Source organism: Anser anser, assembly GCF_964211835.1.
Source record: "Anser anser genome assembly, chromosome: 6".
Classification (NCBI taxonomy): domain Eukaryota; kingdom Metazoa; phylum Chordata; class Aves; order Anseriformes; family Anatidae; genus Anser; species Anser anser.
The window spans coordinates 705,281-731,797 of NC_139726.1; the positions used below are offsets into that span (position 1 = coordinate 705,281).

General features: G+C 46.4%; 2 protein-coding genes across 17 annotated transcripts in view; both read left to right on the forward strand.

Annotated features, from left to right (window-relative positions):
- ACVR1 (activin A receptor type 1) overlaps positions 1–5,417 on the forward strand; it is a 73,821-nt gene extending 68,404 nt beyond the window's left edge. For all 5 annotated transcript variants that reach the window (XM_083841723.1, XM_083841722.1, XM_083841726.1 and 2 more), the window contains exon 10: positions 74–5,417. In XM_083841723.1, coding sequence (XP_083697849.1) covers positions 74–208 — 135 coding nt within the window. In that variant the 3' untranslated portion in view covers positions 209–5,417. The remainder of the gene's footprint in view (positions 1–73) is intronic.
- Positions 5,418–10,795: 5,378 nt separating this feature from the next.
- Positions 10,796–26,517, forward strand: part of ACVR1C (activin A receptor type 1C) — a 46,833-nt gene continuing 31,111 nt past the window's right edge. For 7 of the 12 annotated variants that reach the window (XR_014585982.1, XR_014585983.1, XR_014585984.1 and 4 more), the window contains exon 1: positions 26,049–26,447. Coding sequence is in view for 4 of the 12 variants with exons in the window: in XM_083841718.1 (XP_083697844.1) it covers positions 26,314–26,447 (134 nt within the window). In the remaining 8 variants the exon portion in view is untranslated. Of the gene's footprint in view, positions 11,452–13,981; positions 14,287–15,527; positions 15,678–26,048; positions 26,448–26,517 lie in introns of those variants that run through there. The other 5 variants (XM_083841719.1, XM_083841713.1, XM_083841714.1 and 2 more) reach the window with 4 other exon arrangements.

Sequence of the window (26,517 nt, forward strand, 5' to 3'; positions counted from 1 at the left end):
CAACCCAATCTATTGCTTTTCTGACTCGTGATTTATATACTTACACGTGTCTTGTTTCTTCTTCTTTTCCCAGACATTAACATCTCTTGCCAAGTTGATGAAAGAATGCTGGTATCAAAATCCATCAGCAAGACTAACAGCCCTGCGAATCAAAAAGACTTTGACCAAAATTGATAATTCCTTAGATAAACTGAAAGCTGACTGTTGACCTTCTCATGGTGCTCTCCTGACAGGAAGGCACTTGTCTGGTTCAGAAGTAGTCTGGCTAGACAGTTTATATAATTGGTCCCCATGTGGCTTCTTATAGAGGCAGAAGTTTCTACCAAGCCATCTGTTTGGGAGACATCAGAACCATATGGACTTTGCTCAGTGACTACAATGGGCATTTCACAAATGGTCAAGCTGTAAAGACTCATGCTGGATGTACTGTTGCAAAGGTAGTGGCCTGAAGGAAGACAGAGAAATCCTAAGACAAGATCAGGGCATTAAATAATGGCTTTGAACAGCTACTTCCCCCCTATCCCCCCCCCCCCTTTTTTTTTTAATTCTCCTAATCACTCCCAGGGTGAACACATGGAAGTGGTAAATTTTAATCAGCAATATTGCCTGTGCTTCTCTTCTTTATTGCACTAGGAATTCTTTGCATTCCTTACTTGCACTGTCACTGTTAATTTTAATGACATGACTTGCCAAAAATATGATTGGCTGTATACTACATTGATCTATGCCTGAATAATAGGAAATGAATTTGGTAAACTGAAAATGTAACTGTCAGATTTTAGCTGCATTTTACATGTGTACTGATGTTTACAATAATGCTGAACATTAGGAATTTCTCGTTTATACAAAACTTGCAAATTATTTATTACTAGTGCACTTGCCAGTTTTTTAAACTGTAAAATAAGTGCATAAAGTTAAAGCTTATTTTTATGTGGCCTCTTTCATGATTTCTTACACAAATGTTTTTGTAACACTATAACCTGAAACATAATTGTTTTCTGTATTATCATATTACAACTCAATAGTCACATTTTAAGTGCTTCACATTTGTAGGTGTGTGGTCTGTAACAATTTTCAGTTCAAATATGGAACATATATATAGCTGTTACCCACATGGCAATGTGTCTAGTATCTTACTGATCTAGAAGAGGAAAGCAGTGGAGGAATTAAGTAGAATTTTAGGTCATGAATGCTGTGGGGAGAATGCATTTTATTTCTTCTAAGCTATATAATATGCATTTAAACTCTGCCAGAAAAAAATAACTATTTTGTTTTAATCTACTTTTTCTATTTAGTAGTTATTTGTATAAATTAAATAGAATGTTTTCAAGTCAAACAAAAGAGTGTTTTTAGTTCTGTTACTGTCTATTAGTAACAAATGTATACTAATGCAGCAATGGGTATTTCCAGTCACATGCTCCCAGGTAGAGTTGGTTCAGGTCAACAAAAATTTAAAACCAAGGTACTGAGGCTTGTTGACTGTTGTTTGTCTGGGTGTGTTTTTTCCTGTGCTGGACTGTATCCCAAAATAGTACAGCACGGAAATGGTGTACTTTTTGGATATGACATCAACTGCGTCCATGCAAACCTCCTAAAGCATGTCTTGCAGGAGGGAATGTGATGTCCCTTAATCTTATGGGGAAGAATTCAGCTTTGTACCTGGAAGGAAGACTGTGTTCTCTACCTGTACCTCTTGATATTTTCATATCATTTGTTACTCCAAATGGAAGAGTAACTATGGAGTGACGGTGTCCTTTTATCTTTTTTGAAAAAAACTCCTTGTTGGCTTGAAATCCTCCAGGTAATCTAAGAAACTAAAAAGTAATGAGCCATTAAGCCATGTTTCATCTCTGCATTCAAAATTTGCTTTAAGGTTCCTTTCTTGGCTTTATGGCTGCCAGGCTCTGCTCTCCTGTTTCCTCTAATTTCTCCTTTTCAGTCCCAGTTTTCCTTGTCCTTCTATGACCGAGTGGCTTGCCTTTTTCTACATTTCTACTAGTGCAGAAATAGCAGCCTAGCTTGCAGATAGGCACTTCATGGGTTTAAGAGACTGCATAGTAGTATAGCTCTGCAAAACAGAATTGCTAGCAGTTGCTAGGTCTCTTAATTATACTTCACGAGAATCTGACAAAATCTAGTGCTGCCAAAAAAGAATTATATATTGTTTTTTAATAGGAGGTCAAAGGCTCTGTTGCCTGAATGCATTCTGGTTTGCTTTGGATACGCATGCTGGGCTGACTGTTAAACAGCTGCGGCCTGGGAAGGAGAGTATTTCAGAAATGAGTCAAATGAATCAATCTCTTGGATTGAAGGTGTTATGTGAGTGGAAGTAACAGTGAACGTCGCAACTGCAAAATCAGTAGCTAAGTTAGCGATAATCTTCTGATACAGATTATTGCCTGAGGTTCCTTGGTTCTAGCTGCCTGGTGCACGCATGCGTTTCTTCCATATACATTTGTATGACAGAACAGGCGCTGGTACTTAAACCAAACGGGACGCGAGGCAGCCTGTTCGCAGAGGTCCCCGACTGCCGCAGTGCGCAGATGAGGACAGCCAGGGACCTCTGGAAGTGGAGGTGAGAGGGAGGTAGCTTTATGGACAGACGGGGCAAAGCCTCAGGCAAAGTTCAGTGAACAACGTGAGCTTAAAAAGGGTTTGCTAGGCTTTTTACTTGGAGTTTTCACCTCTCTGTGTTTACTACTAAAAGTATTGGAGCAGAGAGACAATCTGTCACATTGATGATTAACAGTACTGACGGTGTTGGCTGAATTCATTGTGCCTTTCTCAAACAGTAAAATATCAAATCACAGCATCTGACAGATACTAGGAAAGATGGTTACATCAAATACTTGATCTCTTTGTGCTGCAGCATTTTCTGAAAAGTACTGTGTATGTAGAAGAATGACATGAGTTCAGTCTGGACACAGCTCCGTGTACTCTGTAGCATCTTATCCCGCCGTTTCGGCAGTATGGATGTTCTGAGTGCAGCGCTGGGCACCAGTCCTGTCATCTGTGTTGGACCCAGCTGGAATGCTGTGGGGTGCCAGGCCTGCTGGGAGGAGGCGCACAGCTTTCCAAGGGGCTCTTCCAGGACAGGGCTCTGGAAACCACTGTCTTCTGCTGAGTCTGGATACAGACTTGATAGAGGAACTTTAGCGTAAGTTAGAACTCCAGTCTCATCTTTCCCTGTCCGTAAAGCAGAGACGACCAGCTAAAGGAAGAACACAAACCTCAGTAGAACCTCAGTAGTTCGGTGCTGGACATTCAGTGCCCTAGAGCAGATGACTTTAATCGGTGGTGCTGCTGGTAGCTTCCTTTAGCAGATCAGGATGTCCAGGGGGTTCTTTTAAACAAAATCCATGTTTGTGCCCTGCAAATGAACTAGTTTTGATCTAGGCTTTGACTGAACAACTGGCAATGTTAACTATTTTTTTTAATTAGGTGAACATTCAAATTTACAACAACAAAAAAACACCTCTGAGTGGGGAAAAATACCGTAGGAATTAATTTGTTAGTGTTAGCAACAAGTCATTCAGCATTGTGCTTTCCTAACGTCCAGCTGCTGGCTGTGGCACCGTCTGTGCTTTCAAAACAGCAGAAATAGCAAAGTGTTCTGAATATTCATCTTGGGAACTGGAGGGTGGTGCGCCCAGGATTGGAGAAGTAAAAACTTGGTGAGAGCAAGGCGTTATCTTTGGTCTCACTTCCAAGGGTCTGTTTGAACAGTAACAGGAGAAATGCTTTCCCCTGAAGGTGTCACGGCTTGGGCAAGGGGAAAGCCACTTCAGAGTTTCCAAGTGAGGTACAGGAAGACAGCCGCCCTGTACCCCCCATGGTATTTTTCCTGTATGTTTATTAATGGATGGTCCTCTAGTACTCCCATAAAATCTAATCTTCTAAAGAGATTTGGAATGCTTATATATAATCTGCTGCTCTCAGGGCGTCGCAGTATTTATTGCTATGGAGATGGCACAAGCCGTTCCGTAGCTGATGTTGAATTATTCATGTGGCCGGCAACTTTGCGCTGAACACTGCCAGCACGGACCTGGGGTGTTGTCATTCAAACAGGGCCGGGCTGTATGTCAGAGCTCTCGTAAGAGAAGTAAATGGATGTAAAAATAAAAAAAAAAAAAAAAGCATCGAGGCATCAGCACATGGGTAACACTGATGGTTATATGGGAGAGGCTAGGCAAAAAAAAGAGGTACTCTAAGAAAAAAGCAACCCCCAAAAACCTACTTTTTCATATGCAGTAGATTTGTTTATTACTAGTTAGGATTATTTTGCACTTTGACAAATGTGTATCAGGACAGCTGCCTAAAGAAGCCTGTGGTCGGAGGCTTGTTTTAGTGTGCTGGGAATACGTGACTGAAGTCTTCCTCTCAATTGTTTGTAACTTTTCTTATGGGCCTTCTGTGCTGAAAGCTTCCATGAAAATCCCTATCAAGCCTTCCAGACTTCTTATTTACCTGGATTAAACTGTTTTGATAGAGAGAGAAAAGGAGGAATTCTCTTCCCTGTGGGGAGAAATGTTTGCTGAGCAAAAAGATCAGCCTTGGCACAGGTGTTGGCATTGGAGAAGGGAAACAAAGATGTTACAGGTGCTGCTTGTTTGTATAGAGAAAATTTAAATCTTTCTCAAACACCGAATACTTCCATATTTTAAAGCCAAGATTTGTGTGGAAAAAGTAAGCATTTTATCAAATGTAGAGTTAATTATGTACCGTTGACAGATGCTCTCACCTGGGAATAACGCATTCACTTTATTCCCAGTTGGAAGAAAAAACATTTTTTAGTGTCTAAACCAAGAAGCCATGCCAAGACACGCCAAAGAATGCCAGGGAAAGCTAAGGGCAGCCGTGCACAGTTCACGTCCGTCTGGGCCCATCGTGATGGAAGAGAAGGCTGCAAGAGGCACCGCTAGCGCCGGAGCTGCGACCTCGTCTGGAGAGTGCAGTTCCTCGCTGGTTATGGACTTGTGTCACTACCTCCAGAGCCTGTGTGGCGGAAAGTGAAGCCATGTGAAACTTCCTTCACAGAAGGAGACTGCAAAAGGGATCTTCCAAGAGGCTTGGGACGTCTGCTCGCTGGGTCAAACCAGTTTTGTACAAGTCAGACGCCTTAGTGGTCCAGGAACACGATCCGCGTGGGGATGGTGTCTACCGCGATACACCAAAGTGCCTGCCAGCTATCTGACTTGAGAGACTTGTATAAATAAATACGTTTGTACGCCTTCTCACCGCAGTCACCGCTGCGTGCGCTGCTCCACGCGTGGTGGCGTTTGTCCGAGCACGCTGGGACCGAGGAGCGGAGCCTTGCAGAGCGGCGCTGGTACGCGAACCCGCGGCCTGGGGCAGCGTAGCTCCTCGGGACTCTATTTATACCTACAGCTGTAATAAATACCTTTGCTTGTTCTCAACTGAAGTTACCATCTTCTTATGCTCAGGGTTTGGTAGACAATGCTGTGCAGCCTTCGTGCCTTCTCCCTGCCCTGAGGCAAGGCAGGGGTCGCAGCAGGCGGGGAGGCAGGGTGAGCGCGGAGGCCACTGGTGGAGAAAGCCTCTCCCTTGCCTTCCTGCAGGGAGGGTGGTTGTCCAGTGCTGTGGTTTCAACATGTGTGTCGAAGCAAGATAAGGGTTTTATACCAGGGCTTATAATGTGAAGTGTGTGAGTGATGAAGCAGCTGCTTTCCACGTCTAAATGGTGCTAAAATGTCCCAAGAGGCTCCCTTCATCAAAAAGACACCAACTCGGGTTAATACAAACTTCGATAGATTCAAAGGCTATTTTTTAACAGGATTTCAAAGCTGCAAAAAGCAGCATTGGGGGTGGATACGGGGGGGTGGAGGGGGGTAGAAGTGTGTAGCAGCAACCAGCTGCTGTCTGCTGGTTTGGGCTGAGCGCTGAGCACGCGCTCTTCTGTGGACGTTTACTGACGGACAGGCGTCCGGCAATACCTTTAAGTTACGGGCTAGTTGGCTGTACGCATCCTCGCCTAGAGGAATGCACAAGCTCAGTGAGTCACTCACAAATAGGAACGTGCCTCACCGGTCAGAGCAAGGCGCTGTCCAAACCAGTAACCCAAGCAGCGAAGGAGGCGCGATGGAGCGCGCATGTGCCTGGTGCCTGCACTCTATGCCCTCGTTCGTGTCCAGCATCCCTATTGTGCTAGGGATAGGTAATTTAAGTCACACTCCTGCCTTGCCTTCTTAATACCCATTTAATATCTCTTTATGGACCTGCTGCCCGTGTGTTACTCTAACTCCTCTGAATTCGCTGATCCCATCTGCTTCCGCAGCCTCCTGAGGTCTCGCGGCCTGCTGTGTGACACGGTGCTAGTGCGGCCAGCCGGGGTTTGAAAACAAAGTACGTTCTGGCTGTAGTCGTGCAAGATACTTAGTTTTTTTTGCATGAGGTAGATACTCTGTCCCCTGGATATTTTGGCTGCCTTTCTCTCGGATGTATGGTTTGAATTTTGATTTTTGGGTGCTCCTGTGCGGAGCCTGGAGCTGGGCTCGACGGTGGTTGCAGGTCCCTTCCACCTAGGGATATTCTGTGATTCTCTGTGCTCTTTAGCACCACAAAGTTCTTGCAGACAGAGACCAGAACTGCAGACATACACACCTCGGGTGAAGTCACCAAGGCTATATCCTGGTAAAACAGCGCTGTTTTGCTAGCGATGCCATTTGAGGTGGTGACCAACGCTTTGCTGGCATTTTTAGCTGCTGCAGCACAGTGAGCAAATGATTTTGGAGAAAAGACAGCGATGGCACGGGGATCTCGCTTCCTGAGCTGTGACTGCCAACTGTGTTCCGTGTCACGTAAGCACGGTTCGTGTTTTCTCCTGAGGTGCGTTTGCCACTCATCTCCTGGTCACTGGCAAAGCTGAACAAGTCAGTCCCAGCCATGACCACAGGCAACCCTGCTGCAGCTTCTCCCCCACTCTTTTAGGAACGTGGGAGTGCTGTGTCTGCTGTCGTTCACGTGCTTTCCCCTTCGTAGGAGCTGCAGCTGGGCAGCGAGGCTGGGTTTCCCCTCGTGGAGCTGTGCTCTTTTACTGCTTCATGGAGGCTTGGCAGGCCTGGAGGTAAAAGTGGCACTTCTGGCGTCCCGCGGGTTTGGGGGTCTGGTGGCAAAGAGAGAGTTTCCCATTGCTATTCTTGTAAAACTTCTTTCCTAGAAAGAGTATTTTGGTGTGTTTTTCTGAGTCACTGCTACCTCTGCCGGAGGAGTTCACGTTACCCCGTACTGACTGTGTCGGAAGGAAGTCTGGGCTGTTGACAGGGGTCTGGGTTGAGCTAGATCACCGAATTTGGATGCTAAAAGTGTGCCTGCCCCACGTCGTGGTCTGAAGGTGAAATCGGAGTGGAGCTGCTTCACTTGAGCTGCTGTCACGCTGGCTGCTTTGTCAACTTAACAGCTGTTTCGTGTGCTGGTGATTTTACCTAGCTCAGTTCAGTGCACTCCCTACAAATACCAGGCACCAGGAGAATGTTAAAATGGGTCCTGGAACAGTTTGGGAATTCTTTGGCTTTTCTTTTTCAGTTGCCTTGATCAACAGTGTAATATTTTTGCAAAAATGTATCATTCTTATGGCAGTTTTGGAAGGTTTCATCAGACTACTGGATGAACAGAGTGGGAGACAAATACACAGCAAGACTGCTCTGAAGTTAGGACATGGACCTGGGATGTAGAGAGCTAAGGTAAGTGGTACTACTGACCTGCTGGCTCTTGTCTATGCATTTTATTCTGTTTTGCTTGCACAAAATTTCAATAGGTCTTAGTTTGCTCCTGATGTGGAACAAAACAAATTACAAAACAAAATTCTTGTTTTCCAGCCAACCCTAGAAGTACTTCCAGTTGGCAGATGTTTTTATGGTGTTACCCATTTCCAAAGACTCTTAAATCCCTAGGATATGCTATTTCTGTCCTACTATGAACCATGCCATGCAAACATCTAACTGGGGAACACATTTGCCTCAAAGTGGTTTTTTATTGTTTTTATTCTCCATGCCTTTGTTTTCCTTTTTTTTTTTTCTTTCTCCACTGGCATTTGGTGTGTCAAAGGCCTGATGAAGACTGGGGACAAAGGGTGAAAGATCAGCAGTCCCGGGTAACTGGGGACCCAAACCTGCAAATCACCGAAAGCTCCAGAAACGTCACGAGATGTGGGTCACTGGCTCTCCTCCCGTCTCGGCCCTCAGACGAGCTTGTTGGTAGGTCCTGAAGTGCTGGGCAGCTTCAGCCAGAGGCCCACACATGCAGATTTCTGCCTCAGCTCAGCCGTCCGTGGAGGAGCCGCTGCCTGTGTCTGCGCTGGCGGCGGCAGGGGACGGAGGGCGCTTGCTGCTTCTCGTTTCCACTTCTGTGCTCATGGACACAAGCAGAGAGCTCCAATTTTAAACTACACAATTTAACAATTTAAATTCAAGTTATTGTATTTTCTGTGTTTATCATATCCCAAACAAGTTACCAAATTTATGGCTGTAGAGTAAAGCAGTTCTGGTAATCTTCGGAAAACAAGAAAAGGCCAATGTTCAGAGCATGAACTTTGTAAAAAGGCATTTATGCGTACTGCTGCTGTTTCAGCAATGGACTTTATTGTGTATTGTAGTAACCCTAGGTGCTTCCTAAATTGTGGGTGAGGTTAAGTGCTGGAGGCAAACAAAAATGGAGGACTAAGAGGAGAGAAGGTTGAAAGGATACCAATGAGTTTGGGGCTGGCTCTTCTTAAAATTCAGTTTCAAAACAGTTCTGCAACATGAGCAGCTTGTGATTTTGTATCAGTAGTGGTTATACTGATTCTAATACATTTATTTCCTTGAAGCCAATTGAAATAAGAGTTCAAAACCCAATGGACAATTTGAAACGCGTTGTTCCGGATCATTTAAGTATCCTATACTACAAAATATAATAGTGTATTAAGTACCCAGACAATTAATTTTAATAGCCTACAGAGAAACAAAAGGTCTGAAATTTGTTTCGAAGACACACAACATTATCAGGATCAGATCTTCTGAAGGGGGCCTTATTTAAAATAGATAACATCAATAGCACTGCCATGTGATGTATGAAAAATCCGGGTAGAGCACTTTGCCTAATTAGTACTATAGAACAATATTATTACTAATCTGATATACTACTTCTATTTCATAAATACAAATATAAACTAGGCAAAAAGTGAAAAACTTGTCAGATAATTAATACACTGCCAATATCCATGTTCTAAGTGATATGGACTGTGGGTTTTTTGTTTGTTTTTGTCAGCAAGCCTTAGAATTTCTGTTTTCTGATAGATAGGTATTCAGGTCCCAAATAAAATACTCCAGCCTTCTCACACCAGTATCTATGACACTGCTTTTCATAAACAAGTCTTCAGTTGTTTGAATTATTCAGTCTGTTAGTCCATCACCCCACTAGTATTCTCTAGAGCTTATATATATAGTGTCACTATGTTTAGAGGGGACTCTTCCATCCCTTTGTTCTCTTAATGCCATGTCTATCGGATGACTAGGACTTTTGTCCCACAAAACATACCTTACTTGTTGCCAAAAGTATGTTTTCTGATTATTAAACGTCTGGCATCTTCTCCTGAGCTCACCAAACCTCTTTTAGAAGGAAGCTGTCTGTGCTCGAGTCCCTAAACACCGACCCGAACGCATCCAGCCTCTGACAGTGTGGTCAGTGCTGAAGGCTTTGAAATCCCTTGGGACAAGTTCTGCTAATAAACAGGTACATCGTAGACAGGTACATCAATTAGTTCATGGCACTCCTCCACTCTTAAAATGCATGTAATGAATAAACCCACCATTTTAAAAGCTATATATACAACTTGTGTAAAATAACACATAATATAGGTGGGCTTGGAAAGATGCAATATATTCTCCTACTTGTTCAAACAGCGGGGTGCTACATTCAGATGATGAAATTCTCTTCAATATGGCTGGAAATTTAGCTATACATTTTAATGGAACTAGATTTTAAGTGTATATTTCACTGAAACTTTCTTGCCTTAATGCATCATCTGTCATCTATCATAATTCCAACTAAAAAAACCAACCAAACAAAAAAACACCAAATACTGTTTGGTTTGCACCCATAAATTTATCTACTTTTTTTTTCCCCCATGTAATTTCTCTCAGCAGTGTATTAAAAATAACTTACCGCCTCTTGTGCAGGGTTCTGTGCCATTGATTTTATAGATGTTGTCTTGGAACAAAGTTGGTATCATGGCAGAAAATACAATTTCAAGTGAACAATTCTCTCTAGCAAAAATTTATTCTCCTTGCGTCCTTGTTTGTAGTTAGAAATAACACCCACTCTATGAACACTGGAGCATTTTGAAGGGAAATGCAGCATTCGTTTAACTCCCAGCAAGTTCTGAGCAAGGAAAAGTTCTTTTTTCAGGGTGAATGGTGGTGGTGGGGAGCCCAGGGAAGGAGCTTCTCTTTAAACAGGTCCACCCCCACCCCAGTCTCCCAAAAAACCTGCTGCACAGCAGTGCGTGGGAATGCTGTCACTTGATGTATTTCAGACCTTCAAGGTGCATGTGTGGCATGTCTGGGTTATTAATGTATCTTTAAAAAAACAAACAAAAAAAATCCAACAAAACCCAATCTCCTTGTATGCCAGAAAGTTCTAATTTTACTGCAAGTGGGATTTCTCATGTAAGTACTTCCTTTTCAAAATTAATTTAGTTCTGCTTGTCTGCTGCTGCTCCTGATGCAAATCTGCCCAGCCAGTTCTCATCAAGTCATGAAAATAAAAACGTTCTGAAATGGAGTATATTCAGGTGAGAGAGAATTTTCTGTGAATCTCCTCACCCCCAAAACGTAATATTTTCTTCTAACCGGTGTTAGAAGATTAAAAGGTTGCTGGAGCAGGGGGAAAAAGAAAGAGAGAGAGAACTGTCTTGGAAAATAGGAAGCCTGGAGGTGCTAGGATTTCAATTTATCTTCCTTAGTTTTGGTCAAACTTGTGGTGTTTGCTCCTCCCATAAGTATCCGGGAGGACAGGGCTATCCCGGGTTAGGGACAGGACTTCTGAAATTAAAACAACTGTGCTTATGTGTAGTTAGCTTTTCCTTGAGCTCTGCTGCTCTCTGGTTGTTTAATTTCATCATCATCAACTACTGGGCCTGTGGCAAAATAACTAATATGTGGTCCATATTACTGTGATTTTCTCTTTTTTTTTCTGTTGCTAGGTGCAAATAATCCCATGGGATTTCCATGTAGGCTACTGCCTTTGAATGGCAGGAGTACAAGGATACAAATTCGGAAGTTCTTTGCAAACAAGGAAAAGAGAGAACTGGATTTCAAACTGGAGCTAGAAAATGACAGCGTCACTTGTGTCCTGTCCCCCGACTCCCTGGGTTCTTGACCAAACCTGAGAGATCCATCATCTACACTTGAAGAAGGTACTCTGTCAGAATGCAGAAAGCTAATGTTATTCCTGGTAAGCACTGATTTTAAATCTGCCTATAACAACTCTCAGTGCTTTCCTTGCCTCAGTTTGTCATATCTTTGATCTTGGTGAAGAATAAGGAAAGCACCAAGAACATTCTGGCTTTTAAGCTGAATTCTCAGTTTTATAATAGGTGGTCACGTGTGATATAGAGTTAGTCATGCAGTGGCTCAACAGTAATAAGCTATGCAACCACACTCTTTCGTTGATATTCAGAAAACAAACTTTGTAATCTTTGTGCATCATCTCAATCTGATGCTCTTGGTTAGGTCTGATCCAAACAAGTAGTAGTTACTGATAGATGACATTATTGGATTTATAAAGGAGAAGTCATATAGAACCTGGCAATAGAATAACATACCAAACCCAGAAACTTTCATCATACTCTTATCTCAGTGCAATAACCAAACGTACTGACTGGTTGCACATAACTTATTTATGTAAATGGGTTCTGTATGTGTTTCTAGGGTGCCTATTGTTTCCTTGAAAACCTTCTAGAGCACTCCTCATTTTTTGGAAGGAGTAGGGATTTGATTAGACACTTCTAGAAACGTACTAATTCTAGGTGTCACTTTTTGGACTTATCTCCTTAAGATGCCTCTTGGTGTCAACGAGTAAAGATAAACTCATGCTCCTAGGTGACTAGGGATGGTGGGGAAAGGAGGAATCACAAGGAAGGGATTAAGGTTGCTACAATACATAATTAAAATAGACTTACTGCGGGATACTTTAAATATTTTAATGTTTATGTATTCTGGATTCTCAAAAAAATGTAGTTATGATAGCAGGTGTAAGAGGGAAAGCAGATATTTAAAAAACAAAGAACAAAAAACAAAACCCAAAGCCATAATGTGGGCCAAAAGAATACTAGAAAAACTCAGTATCTGTGCTGTTGAAGGAATAATGTAGATGCTGCTTAAAAATAAAAAAAGGTGGTTTTGGGGGGGAGGCAGGAACAGAAAGTGGGATATTTTCATAAACTTTAAAATTAAAGCTATGGTTCTGCATCGTTCTATTTAAATTACTTTAGATTTGATAGCCGCTTCATATTTGTGTGATGAAAGTGCAAGGGTTAACAAAACAAAATCTCTGACAGAAGTACACCCAATTCAAATTTCTGTAATTTGTTGTTCGCGGTACATACAAGACAAGTGTTTTCGGCTATTTATAACCTCTGCTCCCATTGACTTCAATGCAAGGTCAGGCACTTTGCCTTTCTGAAAATCAAGCTAAAAAATATTAACATTCACAAATTTCACGTAATAAAAAACATGGTGCACTAAGGACAAACTAATTAGGACAAATGGAGTCTGATTTCAGCATGGCTGATTAGAACATGAAGCATGGTTCTTCCATTGTGTGCTGCAATTAAGAGAAATTAAAGCAAGCAAACCAGACTTAAATGCAGAAGAACAAGAACAACAGCAACAAAAGAGGAGAGGAGAGAGCAGTGCTAATTGGGAGCTGACGATTAGCGTTCGCGGCGCCCACGGACGGAGCGCATGCCTCCACGCGGGGCAGCAGGCGGCCCCAGACAAAGGGGTCCCGGGGGGCACCGCGCGACCCTGGGCTCCGTGCACGGATGTCGTTCAACACATCCACGCCGGAGTCAGCGAGTGCTCACCAGCTCCCTGCTTCCAGGGGGCAACCGCAATAAGTATTTTATTGCTTTGACATCCACGCCTGCATTCTGGTTTTAATTAGACCTTGGCATGTGTTTTCTAATTGCTTTCTATGTACAAGGCAGTACGGCGTGTAGTATGGTGCTGTGTGGTATTTCAATCTGATATTACCTGTAATTTTTCAGTCAAGATGTTGGACTTGGTAAAACCAGGTTGTTGTAATTGCCGTTGCATTCAACTGATGATGGGGGCCATGGAAGTCCCAGATACCTTACCTGGATATAACTGGATGACAATTACAAAAAAAAAAAAAAAAAAAAGGGTAGAACAGCAGCTATTTTTTTGTCTTATCCAATGGCTCTGCAACTCAGCTATGTAATTCTAGGCTATTTGGATTTCACTTTTTCTGTATCTTAAATTCTCTGTTGGTAGAGGTTAATTCATTTTCTTTCTAAAAGTATTTAGTCAAGTGATATTTGCTTGTGCTAGTAATCATGAAGAAGCACTGCAATCAAATAACACTAATTTGAGCACATTAGTTCAGATAAGCACATGATAAAATAAAGGGAACAAACCCACAGCACTGAAACAAACAAATATGTTGAGTTTGCTTCACTGGATCCGAAGTCAGCCTGTCTGACCTGACAGCCCCTGTCCTTCAGGTCAACGCGTTCGGCAAGGGGCAGTGTTCACAGGGGAGGGGAGGGGAAGGGAAGGGAAGGCCAGACACCCCTGCAGCCGAAGGCACGGGGGGACAAAGGGATGCTCCGCTGCAGCATTACCTGATAACCCAGGTCATTTCCCCGTGGTCTGTCTGAATGCAAGTGTAGCCGGTGCGGAAGGCAGTCATGCTCCTCTTACTGTGTGTTGTGCTGTTCTCTTCCTTTTCCTCTCTCCAGAAAGCACCAGGACCTTGCCGAAACTCCTCCTGTAACTGCCTCCAGAAGCTGTTCAGTGGCGCTGGATGGAAGCGGCTGAGCCAGCAAGTCAGAGGGAGGCACAGGGAAGCAGGAGCTGGGAGGAGAAACGGGGAAGTAGGAGCCGGGAAGGGCCTTTCTGCATATGGCTGGTGTTGTTGCCCTGAACGAGTACTTAAGGAAAGTACAGGAATAAAATCAATGCATGGAGACTTTTAAATCCCCAGAGGGAAAAATATCATCGTGGAACCTCTTCCAGCTCAGCTGAAAGAATCAGGTAGAACAAGGTAGGCTGCAACAGGCCAACATGGCAATGCCACTAACTTCAGCATTCAAAAACTGGGAAAAGAAAGAAGTTGTAAGCATCTTAACAGCACGACTAATGAGTTGATTGGTTAAGGAAGTAAAATACCACCGTATTTGTTTTACTTGATGAACTTCTGAAACTGATTGAGAGAGGGAACTGAGGTTGAGGGAAGGTAAAACAAAGTAAGTGGCTGCAAGTGCTGTTCGGGTGCCTGAGTTCACTTCAGTTTCATTTTTTTTAAACAAATTGTAAGCAGGTTAAATTTTGTGCTGTTGATACCACGCTAATTTATGTCGTGTTCAAAAGGCTTAATAGAGATGTCATTATTATAACATCTATAATAATAGTAGTAAAAATGTACTACAGGGAAAGTGGTGCTTAACTAGCAACACGCACAGTCTGGAGCTGCGTGTAGCAGCGCAGGGGCAAGGGGGCTCTTGGTAGCGTCTTCCCCTTAAAACAGCTCCTGGCACGTGTACAGTGCCTAAAGACAAACCATACTATGTGGTCTGCTCCTCTCGCCTTTTTAGAACGTACCTGATTATACCTGAAATGTAATTGATTTATGATGGTGCCCCTAAGAACTTTTTTAAAAGCCCACAGGGCTGTGTGGTGGGGTGGAGAGCTTTGGGGGCTGCAAGGCTTTTTTTTATTTATTTTTTGATGTGGAAGAGAGAAAGGAGCAGTGGAGAAACGCTGAAAACAGTTCAGAAGTTGGAGAACGCAAGTGTACGGGGAAAAGCCGCCGCAGCCTGCCAGCGTCTGCGGGAAGGCGCCGCGCCTCCGCCGTGCGGGGAGAGCCCCGCGGGGAGCCGGAGCGGTGCGGGGGGAGCCGGAGCGGTGCGGGGGGAGCCCCGCGGGGAGCCGGAGCGGTGCGGGGGGAGCCGGAGCGGTGCGGGGGGAGCCGGAGCGGTGCGGGGGGAGCCCCGCGGGGAGCCGGAGCGGTGCGGGGGGAGCCGGAGCGGTGCGGGGGGAGCCCTGCGGGGAGCCGGAGCGGTGCGGGGGGAGCCGGAGCGGTGCGGGGGGAGCCCCGCGGGGAGCCGGAGCGGTGCGGGGGGAGCCGGAGCGGTGCGGGGGCTGCTGCCCGCAGCGCCGAGCCCCGCAGGGCTCCGCGGGCGGGGGCGGGCGGGAGGGGCGAGGCCGGTCCGGTGCGGCCCCTCCCCGCCCAGCCCCGCTATAGCTGCCCGGCGGGCGGCGGAGGCGGGGACCCGGCGGGGCCGGCGCCCGGCTGCAGGCTGCCTCCCGCTGCCTCCCGCTCCCGGCCCCGCTCCCGGCCCCGCTCCCGGCGCGGATGCGCGGCGATGCGGCGGGCGCCGAGCTCCGCGCTGCGGGCACTGCCGCTGCTGGGCGCCGCCGTGTCGCTGTGCGCAGGTAGGGGCCGGGGCCGGGGGCGGTGGCGGAGCCGCAGCGGGCGCGGACGGGCGGGGATGCGCGGTCCCGAGGCTGCTCCGTGCCCCGGGACCCCCCCGCCGGCCCTGCCTCCGTGCCGGTGCGCTCCCAGCTGCGCCGTGCCCGGCCGGGGTCAGCGCCGTTCCTCGGGAGGTTAAGGAGCTTAATGCATTTAATTATGATCAACGTGCGCGCGCGAGAAATAGGTCAGTTGGGATTTATGGGGAATAACCGGCCCCGAGCGGGCTCCAGCCCACGCTCTTTGGGTACCGGTGTCTCGAAAGTTCCCGATGGTTGGCTTTTCGCAAGCCGTGTCTGACGGGTCGCACCCCGAGAGCACCTCAGGATGCACCCCCTGCTCTGCTCAGCGTTCCTGGGGGGCTCAGGGCAGCTCGAGGCGCCGGTGGGTGCCCCACGCTGGGTATCGCAGGTCCCATCCCATCACACCACGCGTGGGGCAAAGTGCACGGCCGGCTGGAGGGCTCTGGGCAGGGGCGCTGAGCCTGCGGCATCTCGAGTCTGCTGTCGTAGCTTCTTCTCCCTTGGTGGCATGGGACGTCCAGAACAGGTCTTAATTTTTCTGTTTAGCCTTACTCCAGTTTCCTTTTCTCTCAACGCTTCTGCCACAGGAGTCGGCAGATGTTGGTGATGCTGTTGCAGAGAGAGGTGGTCACAGCACTCAGCTGAAGGGAAGGGCTGCTGCTGCTCCCACGTCAAAGTACTCGTACAGTCCCTTCTTCTGGGAAGGGAGGAGTAACAAGGCTTGGTTGTTGAGGTTTTGAGTAGTTCTGTCTAGTGTGTAGTATGGTACATCTAGTAAATCCTTGTTTCTTCCAAGAGACATGAAATCTGACGCATCTTCTCTTTGTCTGGATTTATTTATGTAAGTGTGGAAGTGAACCACAGAAACAGTCAGTCCATGCTACGCTTGTTTTCCCCCGGTACACCTGAAGTGAAGCATCACCAGTGCTCCACCATGCCCTTCCACCTGCCTCTGGTGACCATCCACCATGCTAACAGACCTCGTTGGCTTTGGTTGTTCATATTCAGCGATCATGCGTTGCTTTGATCTCTTAAGTCACAACGGTTTTGTCCGTCATTTTCCCCGCCCTGTTAGTTATCTTTTCAGAGTCCAGCTCCGGGCTAGTATGCACGTGTATGGGCCTGGACAGGCAGGCATCCTCTTCACAGTTCCTTAGAGGGGCACCAGGTGGAGTTGCGCGTACCTAGGGAGGGTGTTCAGGTCTCCCCAGCAGGGCTGTATCAGGTGTTCAGCTCTGCATCGACACTGCACTGCCCACGTTTCACTACAAACCTGCCTGATCAAGATACGTTACTAAGTGTGTGCTGGTAAACTTTTGCTTCCCTATTCTTTCTCTCAAAATTTGCATTCTGCTGGTGCTGCTTTTCTTACATTTTAACTCCGTACGCCTGACACTGTTGTCCTACATCTCAATCTGTGCTGTGTTAAACGTTTAGCACTCTCTTCTGTGCTCATCACGGCATCGTTTTGGGGCAAGTCAGGAGCGCTCAGTGTGCTGTAGCATTTCTAAATAAACCAGAGTCAAGGGTGTGGACTGCAGTAAAGAAATGTGTTACTCTGCGCGGTGCAGGCATGTGGGACTTGGGCAGCGCTTGGCACTGAATTGCCTTGTTTCACTTTTCTTAGGAGCCTCTTTAGACGTATTCTCAGTTTGTGAGAGATTGTTTCCCACTTATATGAATTTTAATTTTTTCCCAAAAGCAAAGTACGCATGCCATGAACTATCCCTGTAGCACAGCGAAGATGCCTGTACCTTCGGTTAGGTGTGAAAGGGCAAGCACGGCTCTTTGCCCTGACTCTGGGAGCAACATCGGTTTGCACAGCTGAAAGCAGAGCAGGGAGCGCGCACACACAAGCAGCTGCTTCTTATGGCCAGGTGTAACACAAACTTTTTATTTGCTTAAGAATGAGAAGCAAGACAGATTGCTATTGAAAGCTGCTAGATAACGATAAATGCATGAAAATAGCATAAAACTATTCTACACGGACTTTTACTACATGAGTAGTACTGTACTAAAAAAACAAACAACCGTTGCATCCTTGTCTTTCCCATCCTGTAAAATGTACTTGCATTGTGATAAGCAGTTGCTCAAATGCCCTGTGAAACTTAAGACTGATTTTTTAGCACAGTCTGTTTATTCCAGTGCTTCCTATAGAACGTAAACTTTGTGTAAAGCCTGAAGTCCCGAACACGTGTAGGTATAGCGCTTGCCCACCCACAGAGCTGCAGACCAGCACCTGCACATGCGTGTGGATGTCTCACTGACAAGTCCAGACAGCTGCATTCTGCAAAACACACCTTCATTCCAGCTGCAGAATTTGGTTTGCTTACTCCTTATTAACCACTAATATCAAAAAGCCCGCGTGTTGTCAAGTGTCAAAAAAAGCAAGTCCTCAGAAAAAGCCCTGTAACAGCAAGCAGTTGTACTTCTCCACTAAATGATTTAATTCACTGCTCTGTAACAAATTACCAATATGATGCTTTCTTCTTGTTTCTCTGGGCTACAGAAGCTCTTTTTTCGTAGCTTTTAGTTAAAATCTTTAATAATAAAAAAAGCTTTAATAAAGTAGCACAGATGAGAACTACAAGTACTTAATGGTCAACTAGTTTGGTCTTCTTGAGCATAAATCCTGACTCTGCAAGCTACCAGGGTGACTGCTGATAATTCTGGCAGCACGTTAGATAAAAGGCTATATGTGGGGTGAGTGGGTGTAATTTGGTTCTACTTTCTGTGGAGTAGGCTTTAGAACCTTACCAGTTGCTTGCAGACGATTATTCTAAGCTTTAATCTGGCTGGGATATTTTGTCATTTTGGGGAGCATTGCTGGAACGAGGGCTGTGTGGTCCCCGTGTGTGCTGTGCAGCACATCGGGGGGGCACTGAGCTGCAGGACGTGGCTGCTGGTGTGGGGCTCTGCCAGGGTGCTGCCCGAGGCCCTCGAGGTCTCTTGGGTTATGGCACTGAGAAGTCAGCTGTAATTTGTGGAAAAGGGAGTCTTGGATGTCGTGCCGAACCCCAGTGGTGCGGTGGGGTAGTATCACAGTCATCTCCGTGTTGGGTACTGGAGGGTGTAGGGGTAGGGGCTCTTCTCCATGATGGTTTTTGTAGGCTAGGTGTTCAGCTCGCGCCTGGCTGAGGAGGTTCTGGTAACCTACCTGGTAGTTCACCAAACAGTGACATGAAAGTGTTGGGCAGCGAGCCGATGATAGCAAAGAGACACTTGATTAATAACTCCATCCCAGCTAAAAAATGTAATTTCCTCTCTCGTACCTCAAGAGCTATTAGGCTCTGAATTATCCTTCGCTGCCTCTGCTCATCATGCAGAGAGCAGCATCCTAACTGGAGCCCAAGTTAGATGCTTAAAACTAGATGTCATGAATACCTTTTGGGGAGGAAGAACACAGCTCGTACTGACAACTTCGGACATATGCCAATGAATCTGAGCATGTGCACGTCGCCTTGGTACAGTTGGCAGTGTTTGTCCCTTTAGCACACCTCTGCTGTCCTGAATGCTGTTGGTGATGCTGCAATCCCAGTGCCTCCCAGAGGTGCAGGTTGTTCCCTTCCCACTGAAGGGCTGGATGTAGCTACGGCTGTGCTCAGCTCAGACTTCATGCAGACGTAGCTGACTTTTGCTGCTGGATGTAACTTCTGAAGCACTTCTTTCCAGAATAAATGGCCTTTGCAAGTTATGCTTTTCTTATGCAGTCAGCATTTTTATCTTCCTGTTGTTGGTACATCTTCAGTTTGGTGATGGCAAGAATAAATAAAGTACATTAAAAAGTCGATGGTTATCTTGATTCCATTTTTATCAGGAAGCTGATTCTAGGTAATCAGAGCAGTGTGTGCAGAACTCACATCCCATTTACTTCTCTAACAGCAAACGTGTCAGAATGACGTGGAATTGTGCAAAACCAATGGCAGTTAAGTAAAAGAGACATTCTAGTATTCCAAATGTTGTTTTGAAATACTTTGCTCTTCTTATTCGCAGCAACTTTGAAACATTTAAATTTTCATGTTCAAAAGTCAGACTTCTAAGGACGTTCATTCATTCTCCAGCAAGATCTACTCTTTGTGAAAAGGCAGGCTGCATTTGACTGGAGAGGAGCTGTGTGGCAATAGAAAGCAATCAGTGTGACTTCCTGAATGCAAAATACCTCTTCAAGCTGTTTTCACGTACTGGCTGTGTTTGCCTTTCGGTGCCACCAGCTCTCCGTTACGGACGGCACCTCAGCCTTTGGGGCTGCCAGTGCCTGCTGTCGCAGCACCGCCCGCGGCCTCGCCCCGGCCCCGCAGCGCCCTTCGGCGCCTTGCAGGCTGAGCAGAGGCTTTTGGTCTGTGCTGTATCGCACCACATCTCGCCAGTTACCTTAGTGTTGTGTCGCATAGCTGGTGTTTCACAAAGGACATTTCAAAGGATGCCTTGTCCATTTGAAGCTACTGAGAAGCGAGTGAATGTCATTTCACAGTTTATTGCAGCAACAAATAATTTCACTGGGTTGCCCTCACCCTGCCCAGCTGATATTAATTTTAATGCCTGCCCTCAGTTTCTGTCCACTGTGTTTTGTCATGGTTGCTAAGCTTTTCTAGAGTGAGGACTTGAGCACTCAGTATCCTGCTTCGAAAATCAAGATACTTGCATGTACTACTAAAATCACTTCCATACCTATTTTTCAGAAATGAAAACGGTGGGACTATTTAATGTCCCTAATTCTAGGACATTTTCCTCTGTTCTGGAAAAATTACTTTTCCTTTTCCAACAGCTTTCTTTTTTTTTTTTTCTAGTCTGATAGCAGTCCTTTTTGCCGGATGTTTACATAATGGACCTTTAATCTGCTATTGCTCCTAATATGTTTTTTTCCAGAGTTCTCTCCAGAAAGAGCGCTTTTCCATATATTTCATAGCAGTCCAAACAGCAAGACTTTTTAAAGAACTGTCATTTTTTCAAGGCTCTATTTTCCTCTTCTGAAGAAATAGTTTCAAGAAAATATACTGACAGCGTCACATTATCGTTTCCATCAGTGCAGCTTATTGTAGGAAATGGAGAACTCTGCCCTTAAGAGCAGGCGCAGTGCTCTGGGAGGGAAATAAGCATTTCAAGCTGCGTGTAAAGACTTGCAGATTTCGGTCAATATTTGCAAGTTAATTCTCCTCCACCCGGAGCTCACGGCGGTGCGTGGGAAGCATCCGGTTGGTCGCAGCAGGCCGGGCCAAGGCAGCAGCCGGCCACCGCTGCTCCTGCAGCAGCCGCGGCAGGAGAGGAGGGGACGCGCTCGCAGCTGGCACGCCGCAGCCCTCACGGCTCGCAGGTCAAGGACTGCAAGTGCCGTACCGCTGTGCACAGCAGTGTCTGTGAAACTGTTGTCTGTGGAGGTGGATTTGTCTAATGACTTCTTTGACTAGGCCAACACTGCCACCCAAATGTCGGCAATAAGACCTCTTGGGGAAGGGGCAAGGGAGCATGAAAGGGAGGAGCGCTTCTTGCTCGTTGTAAAATTGCTGTTAAGAATGTCTGTGGTGCCAGGAGCTTTTGAGGTATGAGAAATGACGATCAGCTGATCCCATTCGTCTTCTCAATACAACGCAAAGTTTCTCTATGAAGCTACAGAGAAGAGCCTAGTTTCTAAATTCCTCGTCCCCCTTGCCACCTGCCCAGTGCCCCTTCCCAGCTCCCGGGTGCCCTTCGGAGTGGAGCTGGGGCTGACCCCGTGTGCTGGGCGGTGGCGGTGGGTCTGCTGGCACCTCCTGATGGCAAGCCTTCCCTGTGGCAGCAGCGAGCTGCTGTACGGCCCCGGTTCTCTCCCCTCTGGTTTCACTCTCCTCTGGCTGCGGGTCGCTCGGCGCGGTGAGGCTCCTTTGTGATGCTCTGAGGTCAGGTGTAATTTTTCTGTCCTCAGCAGGTCTTACTGCTTCATTATCGGTGCCCCTTTCCAGATCACTGGAGCACATTGAGCACCGCACATTTCTGCAGAGATAACGGCCTCTTGCTGTGAAAACTGACAGCTTTTCTCCCTACCTTTTATCTTAGCTGTTACAAGATAAACAGGATAACCCCTGGTTAAAAGATGGAAACAGCTCTGCCTCATGGCAGCAAAGTTTCTTTTCACGTAGTTGATGTTTGTTTTCAAATTTCGTTTTGAATGCTCTACTGCCCTGTAATCACAATGTGAAACTGCTGACTTTTGTGGATAGGGACAGATTATGACTTAATGGAAGATTGATGCTGCATTAATCTTTACAGTAAAGAGTCAGTATTAAATGTAAAGCCTGTGGTCCAGAGGAGGTAGCAAGTTCCATCTTCCCCGTAGTTCTTAGCTTATACTTCTAGCCCCACACTATTAGTCAGCTTATGCCAAATATATGCTCTATTTTTTCCATTTAACTTTTGAAGTTGCACTACATCTATCTACTTGTTTCAGTTGTTAGCTGCTTTCATTAAGCTGGTGCCTAAACTCTTTCTTCCATCTGTTGTTTACATGTAACATCACTCTTGTTCCTCAGATAACTAGTGATTCATGTATTTGAAGCTGACACTTGAGAGAAAAAAGCCTTTTGTGCATCTTTGTGTTAATTTGTTTGGAATCCAGTGCTGGTTCAGTTCTTCCTGCTGCGTAAGTTAGGTTCACAGGGTGTTTGCCTGTACTGTGCATTTTCTAAAGGTTGCCCTGAAAACTAAAAATAAATTAAAAAAATGTTGTTTTCTTATATAAGTCATGTAGGTTACTTTCTGCTCTGATGAGCAAATAATTCTTTGATTCACAGTGGGTCACATCCAAGAAATTACTGGATAGCCTCAATTCCTATTGCAACAACAGGAGAAAAAAATCCTTAAAAACTACTGATGGCTTAAAAATTCTAAAACGAGGGGGCACCTGTTCCGTGTGGTCTCTATATCTAAAAGTTTCTTTCCTTGTGTCCTTGGCGGTCTGTGAACCAACCTGACTGTTCCCTGCCAGGCTGTTTGTTTGTCCTGCCGTCGGTGTGGGTCTGGACAAGCACCACGCTTCTCTGCGGAGGGCAGGAAGCAGCACGTGCTGCTGTCGGGATCCCTGCCCATGGGCGCGGGGGAACCGTTGGTCTGGGGGGGCCCTGGGGAGCTCCCGGTAGCCGCTGGTAACCCTGCCTGGATGCCTGGCATAGCTCTGCGAGGCCGGGAAGCCTTTCAGTTGTCCACTTTCTCCTAATTTCTCAACACGAGAATGCAATCTTTTAAGGGAAATGTTGTCACGCTTGAGTAAATAACGGAGTCGCGTTAGCTACTGCGTTGAGTGCCTTATTTTGAAATGTTAGGAACGCATTCTCCTCCTGCCTCTTTGATCCTTTTCCTTTAACTCCTTCGCCACCCCCTTGTCCTACCTCTCGCTGGCGCGGCACCCCAGCAGCGCCGCGCGCCTTCCCCAGGCCTTCTCGGCAGCGCTGGCGCGGCCGCACCATCAGGTGGGGACTTGGAGGAGGAAGCGCAGCTCAGGAGCGAGGTCGGCTCGAGCACTGGGTGCGATGGGCAGGGCAGGGCAGGTCTGTCGTCTGCTGCCCCCGGTCCGTGGGGGCTGCGCCGAGCGTCCTGCCAGCCCCTCTGGGACAGCCGCGGGGGAAAGGAGGGCAGAAACTGGATGTGTAGTGAGAGAGCTTGACTTATGTAGCCACTGGATTGTAGAACTGAATATGGACAAATTTTTTTCTTCTCATAAAAAGAGAAGGATAATAGAGGAAGCTGTCACAAACAGAGTGGATCAGCATGGATAGGTCACGAGTTCCGGCGAGTCGCCTGTCCCTGAGCGTTGGCGGGGGGGAGGCTGAGGAGGCTGCACAAGGCTGTGACAGACATGGCGAGAGCTGATGGCGGATGCTCTGCCATGCACTGCCGTGGTTATGTTTTAAGGTGATCTTTCTGCTCTGTTAACAGTGGATTCTTGGTGTACATAAATGTTGGAAATGAGGTCAGATACTTGAATCTGCTTTGGGTATTCTATCCTGAGCTCTAAAGTAGCACAGGCAGGTATCTGGGAAATCTTGCATGTCTGTTTTTTTTTTTTTTTCTCCTTTCTTTTCTTTAGATGTATCAGTTTTTGAGATATTTATTCCTTCTTCTGTAAACGTTATGGATGACTGTTCAAGAGATCAGCGACGTTATCACTTTCCTATAATTTCAGACTGTTAAACTTGACAGGCACTTCTTATTGTAATGTCTGCCAAACACTTAATTTCTGTTCGTTTTTTCCATGTTGGATACCTGCTTCTGGATGGATTACATTTAAAAGAGATCTATGTATATTTTCTAGGAGGAAAGAGTATCATCTTGCCCACAATTCAGACTCTAATCTTGTCTTCGAATAGATGTAGTTGGTTTGGTTGTTGTTTGAGCAAGGGCTTGAAACTGGGCAGCATTTAACCTCGGGTGAGCAGTGGCAGAAGAGACAACACCAGGAAAACCTGAACTGCAGGCAGGAGGGGGCAGGCAGTGCAGATTTCAAGCCTCGGTAGAGCCCCTTTGCATCTAGTCAGTAACAAAAATGTGCGGAGCCTTTGTTCTTGCTGACCCCTCTGCTGCTCCAGTTCTCACCCGGGTGTCTCCTGGACATCCGTCAGCACAGACTTGCTCCGTCCCGGGGCACCTCGGTTTAGGGGCCTTGGCTGGAGGAGCTGACCTGCAGGCTGGTGCAGAGCGGCAGGGCATTGCTGAGGGCAGGGAAACCTCTCCCTGGTGCCTGCCAGCACATCGCTGCGCTGCCCCGCAGGGAGAGCGCCAGACCTCGCGTGGTGGGGAGTGATGGGACTGGGCCTGATGAAACGGGGACTGACAGGTCGAGGGGGGCTAATGCTGCAGCTGGCAACCTGGTAGGAAAGAAAGCGTGACTGAGAGCAAGTAATAAAGCAGGAGCTGGGAGACTGTGAAGGAAGAGATGTGTGGACAGGGAGGATGCTTCGATGAGTCTTTGAGAACTGGTGGGGCGTGAATTGTGAGCGTGAGCCCTCTTGGGAGGAACAGAGGCGATCAGAGGGTGCCACGAAGGGGAGCTGCAGGCAGTCCCGTGACGAGGTCCCTGTGATGAGATGGCAGTGGGGGCCTGCAGCTGCCTGAGAGGGGGAAAAGGGACGGGGAGGTGGGGATGGGCATGGGCTGAGAGTCAGGACCAGAACAGAGAGCTGGAAGGAAGTGGGCTGGGAAGCACCGGCTGGAGACTGCTCTTGCTAGAGCAGTGGTTCACAGCTTTTTTCAAAGGAGTGCTGAAAAAGACAGCAGTGCTCGTGTGGCAGGACACACACATGTTGTAATGTTTTTTTAGGATGTAATGTTTTGGGTGTGGACAAGTTCTGCTCTCTGTGCTCTTCCACCTCTTCCAAATTGAACTTAGTGTTCCCATCAAAACTTCGTGTGTATCTTTCATGACTTCTGTGTCCTTGGTATTTCTGAATGAGAAGGAGTGCTGGTAGAGCCGCCTTGGGCTCCAGGACTTCGTGGTCTCCAGAGAGCAAAAAAATTCTCTGGGAGTATCGAGTTCCCTGTGCTCCTTTCCCTGCTCCTCCCAGCTTGTCATCTCCTTTCACTTTCAGAAGCAATGACATTGTGGTTGGGCTGTACTGACAATATTTACCAAAAAGCTTTTTCTTTTTGTTCTACTTGATATAATGGCTTCTTGCAGAAGCAGCTCTGTGGGGAATAGCCCTTATTTCCATAGGTTCATGAACTTTCAGTTGTGGGCAGTAAATTGGACAAGTCAGTTTCAAGCAAAATATTCAGAACAAATAGGAAAAATGGGCTTAGACTCTTTCTTTCGGGCAGTCTCTGAATACAGCAGTAGGAAATACTGATCTTGTGGTGGCACTCTGCTTTTCCTGCAAGCGAGCTGACCGTCAGACCAGTCTGCACTTGTGACTTCCAGCCACCCCTGGTTGCAGACAGGCTCGAGGGGGAAGAAATAAAGACCCTTTATTCGGGAAATAAGAGACAATCTTAGCTTGGTCAGAGTGGGGTTGCAGAGCCTCTTACACACTCTTTTCTCATCCTGTGTTCATGGTGCTCAGCGGAATGCCCTTGGAGCTGTTCAGGAACTGCAGTGACAGTTTTGATTAGCTCTCCTTTCAAGCAATCCACAAAATGTCAGGATATAGATAAAGCAGTTATCTACTGTGGATGACATTGGAAAGACCATTTCCTATTTTATTTTTAGCCCATGAGAAGGTGGGGGAAAAGAGCATAATGGCATATCTGAATCACTGAAGACACTTGCAACAGTCATTTATTTTCATTTCCTCAAGTAATCCTTTTATTTTGCAGCATTGATGACGATGTCTGTTTCTCTTCTGCCAGGTCTCTTTTTTCTTTGGATCTGATGAGTCTTGCTCCTGGCATCTCTTCCAGGACTATGTCTGTACCGAAGATTCACCTGTTCCTGTTGCTGGGTGATTGCGCTCACTCCCCTGCGCAGAGAACACTGAAACAGACATGCAGTGATACGGTTCCTGGCATATCCTGCATCCAGGATAAACATGAACATATGGTGCCAAGGAAGTTTGTTGCGGGCCCGAGATGAAGATAAACACTACAAGCTGTTATTTCAGAAGGGTAGCATAGGATGAAGATTGTTGTAAAGAAAACAAATAGTGTTACAGAAACAAAAATTGGATTCATACTGACATCTGTCAGGGCTTCTTGGCTCACCCGAAGAGGCTGCTTGAGCTGCGAGTCCCCGTTAGTCCTGCTGCAGCTGTAGGTCACCTCGCATTCTTCCTCACACATGGGTGTGGGACACGATAAATTGCATGGAGGGCTGGGGCAC